This window comes from Neltuma alba, unplaced genomic scaffold, assembly GCF_004799145.2.
Source record: "Neltuma alba isolate B1F8T4 unplaced genomic scaffold, ASM479914v2 tig00010233_pilon, whole genome shotgun sequence".
Lineage (NCBI taxonomy): Eukaryota > Viridiplantae > Streptophyta > Magnoliopsida > Fabales > Fabaceae > Neltuma > Neltuma alba.
Genome location: NW_021635165.1, coordinates 108,062 through 119,411, shown reverse-complemented (window position 1 = coordinate 119,411; position 11,350 = coordinate 108,062). Strand labels below are relative to the sequence as shown.

The following is an 11,350-nucleotide window of genomic DNA, read 5'->3' as shown; positions in this document are numbered from 1 at the left end:
GCAATCAAGTGAATGTTATTTAGGATGAACAATGTCATTGTTAGAATTTTGTTTCTGGTTCTTGAACAGTGACATACTATTATTGTGCTGTCAATGATGAAGTTACATCAGAATTTGACAGCCGATGAATACTTGTTGTGAATATTGTACCCAAGTTTCTCTTTCATTAAAAGTTTTTGGCGTGTAGGATTGCTCTGCTTCCTCTTGTTCTTAATTGAAACAGAGTATATCACCCTTCAGCCCATCCGTTTTCATCTCAGGGATATATTTTTTTCCTTTTTGCCAACTTCATCTCAGGGATATTCCGCTCTTACTAACTTGTGGAAATCAAAACTTCACAAGAAATGTGTAATAGGAATGTGTCGTATGGAAAAAGTACCGAGTGGCGCTGATGTCGGGGTTGCTCTGTATCATATTTTGCCTTGATAAACTATCAAATCAATTAAAATACTATAGTGCTCTGTTTTGAGATCAAATCAAGAGTCTATATATACGGAATCATCTGATATGTTACTTCCCACTCCTAATATAAAAGTTAGATGATTAACATGTAAAGATTAAAAAAATTAGTTAAATTGGTTATTTATAATAAATATGTGTTGATTTTTTTAAACTATTATTTTTAATTATATGCATTGAAAATATCTCTTTGTAGAAAACTTTTACAATCAACAGGGATATTCTAGAGAAAAATTATAAATTTAGGAGATAAAGTGGATTAAGATATTATATCTAGGATCAAATCTAACTTTCTAACAAGCTCTTATATTACCTACGATCCTAATTATAAGACCTCGTTTGTAAATAATATCTTATAATTAAGACAGGAGGTAGTATCAAAAACTGGAGCCAATATACCACTATATGCCAGAAGTTTAAAATTGTCCACATCACAAATGTTCTTTTAGAACAAAGTATTGGAGTTTTGTTACCTTCACGTATAGGTGCTTTACTATTTGTTAGAATGGAAGGAATGAAATAAAGAATATGGAAATTCATAATTTGGTTCTCGTAGTTAACGCAAACTTTAAAAATCTGGCTCTGACATTCCTTGTTTGATGCTTGAATAGTTGATATCTGATACACACATATATGGCTGATTACTTGATGTTGCTTTATAACATAGGATTTTGGATATTGTGGAGGTAAGAGATATTTATTTTTCTCCTTTCAAAATATTTGTTCATCGATAAAATGTTACTCCTTCCAATGTTTTTATAAGTTATAATTTTTTTATTACTTATATTTTAGAGATGTCTGGGTATTTAATACTTTTTTTTTAAAAAAATTATCCTTAATTGAACTGAAGTTCAGGAATGCAGAAAGAATCGCATAAAAAAAAAATTTAATGTACGTATTATTGGGAATGTATTAGTACAAGAGATGAGCCGTCATTGAAATGGCAATCTAATTAGCACGACTACTGATTGCGTGATCAAAACTATGCTTTTCAAGTAATCAAGAATATATCTACTTTCCTTTAACAATATTCCCTTTAGAAAGTAGAAATGTTATTTTAATTTTGGTATTTTCTGTTTGAATAGAACTGTCAAAAAATTTTCAAACAGATAAATATTTTAAATTTGAAAATCTCTCTCTCTCTCTCATGAAACTATTGATTACTGTATGAGTATTTATTCTTTTCTCTCAAACGAGTGAATCTTCTCGTCAAGAATTTATCTTAAACGGAGAAAAGAATTTGTCCCGTTGAAAACGGCAGAAGCAACATGTATTCTCTTCTTAACGCCTTTGTTATTCTTTTCTATCATTTAGAATGTTTGAAACTTGCACGCTCAAGACAACTATAAAAAATTTTACAATTTGCTCGAATAGGATAAGCATATATTTGTCTCAACTTTTCATTCTGAGAAATATAAAGAATCTCAGTTGTTCTTTCCTTTCTGGTTAATCCCACTGTTGGTTTTATAGAAATAACCTTTAGTTTCCTTGTAATTAATTAAGTTGCTTTACAATGCAAGTGATCAATTAACTGTCTGGTTTCCAATAACATTCCCATTCGAAATGTTATTGTAATTTTGGCATATTCCGGTGGACTGATTAAAATTGTCAGAACTTCATAAATCTTGGCAACTTGTTCGAGATAGAACAACCTAATAGAGGTTAATTACTTGTACGCAGCTATTTCTTAAAACATATATGAGAATCAGGCCTAAAATTGGAGGGAGGAAGATTTCTTTATTTTTGTTTTAACTCATATCTTAATTTTATATGCCGTTGACTTGCTAAGAGTTATTTGACTTGCTAAGATTTAATTAAAGCAGATTTTCTTTTTTGCAAAAAAAAAAAAAGGGTGTTGTAACCTAATAACATTGATATTCTCTTGTAAGTGAAAGACCGCGAGTTTGATCCTACTTCTAAGTACAATACAGATTCAAAAATTCTCATGTACATTTATTTTAATGATTTTCTTAAAAGTGAGAATTATAAAATTATCTTTATTTTAAATTACATGTCTATTAAAATAAAAACTAACTTAAAATATAAAATAAATTTAAATTAAATCTTGATCATACAAAATTAATGCAACCAAGCATACAACGCGTGTTTCCAAATCCTAAAGCCAGCTTGGTGTTTTAGATATAAAAAGGGGAGAAACGGGGTATCTAGAAGCCAAAGATGGGCTACGTGCTTTGGATATATTTCCAGACTCAATAAAGCGTCTCACATCATTGCAAAATCTTGTTGGATGCCAATTCTTTGTATATTAATATCAATAAAGTCCAAATTTTATTTCTACTATATCTAAGTCAATTGGATTTTTCTTGTGCATTATAGGATCTTCCAGGTGGTGGTTTGAATTCTTTTAAAAAGACTTTTACCCAAAACTAATTCTGTTTAATTTTTCCATGTGTTTCCAAATGAATAATTAAATAGTTGAAATTGTGAAGTGGACTTTTTATCTCTTATGGACATGGGTTTGCCTTAATTATGTTTGAGAGATTCCTTTGAGAGGTCTTGTGCACCAAAACCATATTCCCTCTTTAGTAGTGAGTTTTCAAGTGATTTGTTAGAAATTCTAATGAGGAACAGAAAATTTTAAAACCATAATGGCAAACTAATGAGGTTGCCTGGGCAATGATCTGTGGGCATACAAGAACTTGAAGAAAATCTACATACAGAATAATTTGACAGCAGATATTTGTAAATACTGTACCCAAGTTTTCTCTTTCACTAAAAGCTTTGGCATGTTGAGTTGTTCCGTTTAATTACTCTTTTTCTTAATTCAAACAGGAAAAAAAAAACCCTTCAGCCCATTTTTTTATCTCATGAGTATTATTGCAGTTTCATTAACTTGTGCGGAAGTTATCTCCATAAAAAACTCCACAAAACAGAGAAGAACATTTGTTGATAAAGACAAGAATCCATATAATTGCAGTTTCATTAACTTGTGCGGAAGTTATCTCCATAAAAAACTCCACAAAACAGAGAAGAACATTTGTTGATAAAGACAAGAATCCATATAATTATAATAATGATATAACTATTTTTGTTAATGGAGCATATTTCAAGGTTTTCAAAGTGGATATATAAAGAATCTAACATCATTAGAGAAGCTTCAAATTGATGGTTGCAGTTATTTTGATTCATAATAGAACAGCAAATCTCACTTCATAATTACAGAGACTAATTGAACTCTTCTAAGAATGCTCTAAATTGGCATCTTTTCCATAATCTATAAACAGCGTCACGTCATTATTAAAGAGGCTTAAACTCATAAAGTGCTCTGTTTTGGCATCACATCAAGCGTCCACAAAGAGTCTAATATATGTATCACATGTACATGCAGGGGTTTCAAAATTGTTCACATTCCAAATGTTCTTTTGGAATAAAGAGTTGGTGTCTTGTTACCTTCACTTCTTCGAGGTCCTTTATTATTTGTTAGAATAAAGAATATGGGAATATTCATAATTGGGTCTCACAGTTCGCACAAACTTTAAATCTGCCTTTGAGATTCCTTGTTTGATGCTTGAAGATCCCTGTATATATGGTGTTGGAAAATCAAATCTAAATATTTGATACACACACTTCCTCTGATCCTAATATAGGCATATCATAAAAAGGTGATTTTCCTGCAACATTCTTTTTCGAAAGTAGAAATGTCATTGTAATTTTGCTATTCAAAAAATATCAAACAGATTTATAACTTAAAGAGTTCATGAATAAATACTATTTTTAACTTGAAAATCTCTCTCTCACACACACCCCCTTACTTTTATGAAACTATTTATTAATGTATAAATTATTTATTAAAGTAGGCATGAGAATCTTGTTATTCTTTTCTCTCAAACAAATTAATTCTTCTCATCAAGAGTTTATCTCAAACAGAGAAAAGAATTTGTCCTGTTGAAAATAAAATGGCAGAAGCAACGCGTATTCTTTTCTTGATGTCTTTGTTATCCGATAAAGACAATAATTTATACAATGGCAGAATTTTTCCTCTTAATGTTACATGTTTTCTTCGAATGTAATGTCACTTGTATAAAGTTAACTCCATTACCACCTGCTTTTGAATTTAATGAACAAAGGTTAAATATTTTAATTCTTAAATGATAAAAATAATGAAAAAAACACTGCTACATCATGGATCATTCAATTAAGGATCCTTATCTTCCTCTTCTCTATTATTTGTTCCTCTTCTCTATTATTTGTTTAAGCTTCGCATAAAAGAAAATTGTTTATATTATTAAAAAAAGGAAAATTGTTTAATTTTCTAATTTTGAGCAATCAGTAAGTTATGAAATTCTATTCAAATATGAAGTTATTCATACTCCTTTCGATCAAAATATTTAGAATATATATGAAGATATTATAAAACAAGTGTTATTTTCCATAAAAATAAGTATTTTTAGAAAGAGAAGAATATGTTTGTATATTGAAGATTAAACTACTATTAATCTAAGAAAAAATGACAAAAAATAACTAAAAATTTGTAAATGTCAAATAAGAAATGTCAACAAAAATTTGTTGTAATTTGCAAATTCAATATTGTCAACATTAAATAAATTGTTATTATTAAACCTGATTTTAGATTTGGTAATTTTTAATTTCCTTTTTTGTCGTTCTTCCATAATTTAATAGACTAAAGTACATCCAGCATCGTAAAGTATTTTCTCGGGTGCTCTAAAATATTTTGTGATTTATCCAGCATTTTGAAGTTTTTTTTTTTGGAGCGTCCAACCCCCTGAAATTTTTTTGCTTTGGTGTTGGATGTACCAAAACATATTTTAGTGTGCTGATTGCAACCAAAAAAAAATGTTAAGATATTGAATGTATCAAAAAATACTTAAAGGTATTTAATGCACTTGAAAAAATATTTTAGGATGTTAGATACATCTCAAAATATTTTAGGATGCTAGATGTACATAAAAAAAATAGTTTGAAATGCTATGTGTCCCTTAACCCTAATTTAATTTGAATTTGAATTTGTTATTGACATTGATATAGCACTAATATACAATTTTGATATTTAACAGCAAAATAAGTATCTTATGCGACATATTCATTGTTATATCATGACACAGAACGATGAGGTCATATTGTTTTCTTTGAGCAAGATAAGTACTAACTCCGGTTCTTAATATAAAATCTCATTTAACTTTTATTTTAGTTCCAAATATAAGACCCCAATCCATTTTGTTTCTTATACTTTTGCATTTTTTTCAAAGTAGTCTTTGTAATAATAGTAGTTCTAATCAATACATTTAATTAGTAAGGATATTTTAGAAAAGACAACATCTATTTATTATAAATAACTAACTTAATTTATTTTCTTAATCTTCTCAAATTAGTCAATTAACTCTTATATTTAGGACCAGAGGTAATATAAGAATTCATGTCTCCGGCAAAAAAATACCATTCTCTCTCCGATAAGATAAGCATGCTTTTGTCTTCATTCTTTTTCACATTGAGTCTCTCATTCTTTCCTTTCTCAATAATTTTCCATTACTGGCTTTAGAACTAATTAACTGTCTACTTTCCATTAACATTCTCTTTAATTAAGAACGTTATTATAGTTTTGGCATTTTGTGTTGGAAGTAGTAAAAAAATTCAATCGTAGGAACTTGAAGAACATATATCCGTGACTTGTATGAAGCTATATCCTAAAGCAATTCATTTTATTCGTTTCTCTTTGGCTAATCTTCTTCACGTCAATAAATTATTATTATTATTATTATTATTAGTGGGGAAAAGAATGTGATCTTTTACTTCATTGAATGGCAGAAGCATCAAATATTCTTTTGTCCTCGTGAAGCACTCAAAACAAGGCTATATATATCTACATATATAAACATACACACACACATCATTATAAACGCTTCATTATATGCTGGGAGGAAATCCACACATATTTCCCAACAATTTATTCATATAACTCTCCTTATCATTGACACCCCATTTGAGTTTCCCATCGGTCATCAATGGAAGCCCTTGCTCAGAATGTCATTGGACTACTAGGCTCTTTAGCTGCTAAAGAGCTTGACCTTCTTTGCAACTTCCAAGATGATTTGGAGACTATGGAGGAGAAAGTCAAAGAAATTAAAGCTGTGCTTCATGACGCTGAGAGAAAGGCCACGACAAGTGAAACGATCAATGTTTGGCTACAAAAGCTGAGAAATATGTTGCTTGATGCCGAAGACTTGTTGGATGCCTACTCTGCTGAGAAGCTAGCAAGGGAAGTGATGACCAAAGATAAAATGGCAAAGGAGGTACGCATATTCTTCTCCAAATCAAACCGACTTGTTTGTGCTCATAAGATGGGTTGTAAGATTAGGGCAATTAGGAAGAAACTAGACGAGATTTATGATGAGAAGAATCCACTTCAATTGCATAAGAGCTCTTCGAGCACTCCGAATGAGTCTTGTGAATGGAGACGAACCGGCCCAGATGTGAGCGAACAAGATGTTGTCGGGAGAGATGAGGAAAGAATGCATCTTGTTAGTACCCTTTTAAGCTCTGATGTTAAAAATGATGTCTCAGTGATTCCCATAGTTGGGATCGGAGGATTGGGGAAGACGACACTTGCTCAACAAGTGTACAATGATGTGGCTGCTAAAAATCATTTTGAGCCTATGATGTGGGTTTGTGTGTCTGATGAATCCCATCAACTTTCCAATAACACGTTAGCTCAAAAGATCATTAAGAAGGAAACATCTGATGGTGCCCTCGAGCTACTAAGACATAAAATTAAGGACAAACGTTTTCTGCTCGTGTTAGATGATGTTTGGAATATTAAGAATCGTGGGGAATGGCTTAAATTAGAAAACTTGTTCAAAGATGGAAGGAAAGGAAGTATGATCATTGTCACTACACGGAGTACAGAAGTGGCGGACACAATCGGCACAAATCCACCTCTTTCCTTAAAGGATTTGGATGAAGATAAGTCTTGGGAGCTATTTTGTAGAGTGGCTTTTCGGGACGGAAAAGAACCTACTGATCACAAGTTGGTAGGGATTGGAAAGGATATTGTGAGAAAATGTCATGGAGTTCCGCTTGCAATAAGAACCATTGGTAGCTTATTGTTTAACAAAGCTACCTTAAAAGTGAGTGAGTGGTTATCTTTTAGGGACCGTGAACTTGCAAATGTAGATTATGAGAATGATAATATTTTTTCTATCCTTAAACTTAGTTATGATCATCTTCCCTTCTATTTGAAAAATTGTTTTGCATTTTGCTCTTTGTTTCCAAAAGATTACGAGATTGAGAGAGAAACACTAATTCAGCTATGGATAGCTGAAGGGTTCATTCAACCCTTGGATAAAAGTAGGCGCTTGGAAGATGTTGGTGATGAGTATTTCAAGCAGTTGTTGTCGAGGTGCTTGTTTCAAGATGTGAAGGAAAAAAATTCTGGTAACATATGGTCATGCAAGATGCATGACCTCATACATGATCTAGCACAATCAGTGAGTAAAAATGAGTGTTACATTGTCACAAGTGAAAAAATAGAAGAAGAGAAATTTGGTGATGGGATTCGTCATATGTCAAGTCATTTTCATGGTGCCTGCAAGTTTTCACTTGGTAATGCCAACACCAAAAAAATGAGAACAATTTTGTTCCTACAAGGACATTTGGATTTTAACTTGAGTCAGTCTTCGGCAAGAGTTTTTAATCTAATTTGCGGGCCTACAACATCACTTCCAAAGCACTTACGTGTATTGGTTCTTGTAGATCAAGAGTTGAAAATTTCAGAGAGTATCGGATACTTGAAGCATTTAAGATATCTTGATTTAAGTAGGAATCGTAAACTCAAGAAGCTCCCACGAGGCATCACCAAGTTGTATAACTTGTTGACCCTAAAACTTAATAGTTGTTGATCTTTGGCATTACTTCCAAAATCCATTGGAAATCTCACATCATTACAATCTGTTGACCTCTCTGGCTGCACTTCTTTGGCATCACTTCCGGAGTCCATCAGAAATCTCACATCATTGTAGTCTCTTGACCTCCGTGGCTGCACTTCTTTGGCATCACTTCCGAAGTCCATCGGAAATCTCACATCATTGCAGTCTCTTGACCTCCTTAACTGCACTTCTTTGGCAACACTCCCGGAGTACATCGGAAATCTCACATCATTGCAGTCTCTTGACCTCTCTCGCTGCACTTCTTTGGCATCACTTCCGGCGTCCATCGGAAATCTCACATCATTGCAGTCTCTTGACCTCTCTGGCTGCACTTCTTTGGCATCACTTCCGGCGTCCATCGGAAATCTCACATCATTGCAGTCTCTTGGCCTCTCTGCCTGCACTTCTTTGGCATCACTTCCGGAATCCATCAGAAATCTCACATCATTGCAGTCTCTTTACCTCTTTGGCTGTACTTCTTTGGCATCACTTCCGGAGTACATCGGAAATCTCACATCATTATAGTCTCTTTACCTCTTTGGCTGCACTTCTTTGGCATCACTTCCGGAGTCCATCGAAAATCTCACATCATTGAAGTCTCTTGGCCTCTCTGGCTGCACTTCTTTGGCATCACTTCTAGAGTCCATCGGAAATCTCACATCATTGCAGTCTCTTGACCTCTCTGGCTGCACTTCTTTGGCATCACTTCCGGAATCCATCAGAGATCTCACATCATTGCAATCTCTTGACCTCCGTGGCTGCACTTCTTTGGCATCACTTCCGAAGTCCATCGAAAATCTCACATCATTGCAGTCTCTTGACCTCCTTAACTGCACTTCTTTGGCATCACTTCCGGAGTACATCGGAAATCTCACATCATTACAATCTCTTAAAGTCTTTGGCTGCAGTTCTTTGGCATCACTTCCAGAGTCCATCAGAAATCTCACATCATTGCAGTCTCTTGACCTTTCTGGCTGCACTTCTTTGGCATCACTTCATGAGTCCATCAAAAATCTCACATCATTGCAGTCTCTTGGCCTCTCTGGCTGCACTTTTTTGGTATCGCTTCATGAGTCCATCACAAATCTCACATCATTGCAGTCTCTTGACCTCTCAGGCTGCACTTCTTTGGCATCACTTCCGGCGTCCATCGGAAATCTCACATCATTGCAGTCTCTTGACCTCTCTGGCTGCACTTCTTTGGCATCACTTCCGGCGTCCATCGGAAATCTCACATCATTGCAGTCTCTTTACCTTTATGGCTGCACTTCTTTGGCATCACTTCCGGAGTCCATCGGAAATCTCACATCACTGCAGTCTCTTGACCTCCGTGTCTGCACTTCTTTGGCATCACTTCCGAAGTCCATCGGAAATCTCACATCATTGTAGTATCTTTACCTCTCTGGCTGCACTTCTTTGGCATCACTTCTGGAGTCCATCAGAAATCTCACATCATTACAGTCTCTTAACCTCTCTGGCTGCACTTCTTTGGCATCACTTCCGGAGTACATCGGAAATCTCACATCATTGCAGTCTCTTGGCCTCTCTGACTGCACTTCTTTGGCATCACTTCCGGAATCCATCCGAAATCTCACATCATTGTAGTCTCTTTACCTCTGTGGCTACACTTCTTTGGCATCACTTCCGAAGTCCATCAGAAATCTCACATCATTGCAGTCTCTTGACCTCTCTGACTGCACTTCTTTGGCATCACTTCCGGAGTCCATCGGAAATCTCACATCATTGCAGTATCTTGACCTCACTTGCTGCACTTCTTTGGCATCACTTCCGGAGTCCATCGGAAATCTCACATCATTGCAGTATCTTGACCTCACTTGCTGCACTTCTTTGGCATCACTTTCGGAGTCCATTAGAAATCTCACATCATTGCAGTCTCTTGACCTTTCTGGCTGCACTTCTTTGGCATCACTTCATGAGTCCATCAGAAATCTCACATCATTGCAGTCTCTTGACCTCCTTAACTGCACTTCTTTGGCATCACTTCCGGAGTACATCGGAAATCTCACATCATTGCAGTCTCTTGGCCTCTCTGGCTACACTTCTTTGGCATCACTTCCAGAGTCCATTGGAAATCTCACATCATTGTTGTCTCTTGACCTCTCTGGCTGCACTTCTTTGGCATCACTTCCATACTCAATAAAGAGTCTCACATCATTGCAACATTTTCATGTCAATGGTTGCTCTGCTTTAAAGCAAAGATACGGACCGGAATTAAAGGGTGTGGATTGGCCAGGACTTGCTCACATACCAAATGTTTATTGGCCTGATGAATAAACAATCGGCTTTCTGATCATCCGTTTCAACGAAATCAGGGTATGACCTTTAACGCCATTCTTCTCTTCATGGATAGTTTCACGCGGCTTATCTTCCCCACTATTCTTTTTTAACTTTCTCTTGCAGTCCTCATCATGTGTTTGTTCGTGCCACTGCTATGTTGCGTGTTCAAGAAGAGACGTTGCTGCTACTGCTGTTGGTCAAGTCCAAATTCTATTTCTTGTGCATTTACGTAATCTTCGAAGTTGTGGTCTGAACTCTTTTAAAAGGACTTTTAATTCCTGTTGACTCTGTTAATGAGTGAATAAATTGTGGAAATTGTGCTGAAGTAGAATTTTTATATTTCCCGGATTTGATGTTGTGTAAATGTAATTGCTTAAATGATATCACATGTTATGGGTGAGCGTTATTCCACTTAAATGCTTCTATTATATACTCTTCGCACAGTTTTGAGTTAAAAGCTTCTTATGGAATGTCACATTCAAGACAATATTTCAAATTAAGAGCTATTTGGGCCAAAATATTTTTTATTTAAAAACAAAAAGAAATGGTTTCAGAGTAAATGATAAAATGGCTTTCTTGAATATTTGTTGTGTCCGTCAATATTTTTCTTAATAGATGAGGAATTTTGTGGACGGTGTTGGATATCAATTTTATTTATTTATTTTTTCCTTCACCAAAAGAGTAAAATTTTA

The 11,350-nt window shown here is 34.5% G+C and overlaps 1 protein-coding gene across 1 annotated transcript; it reads left to right on the top strand.

The window, feature by feature from the left end:
• The first annotated feature begins 6,440 nt into the window (after positions 1-6,440).
• Positions 6,441-8,333, top strand: LOC114755175 (putative disease resistance protein RGA1). The gene has a single exon (XM_028944049.1). It carries the CDS (start codon positions 6,441-6,443, stop codon positions 8,331-8,333), a length of 1,893 nt encoding a protein of 630 aa, XP_028799882.1.
• The last annotated feature ends 3,017 nt before the right edge of the window (positions 8,334-11,350 follow it).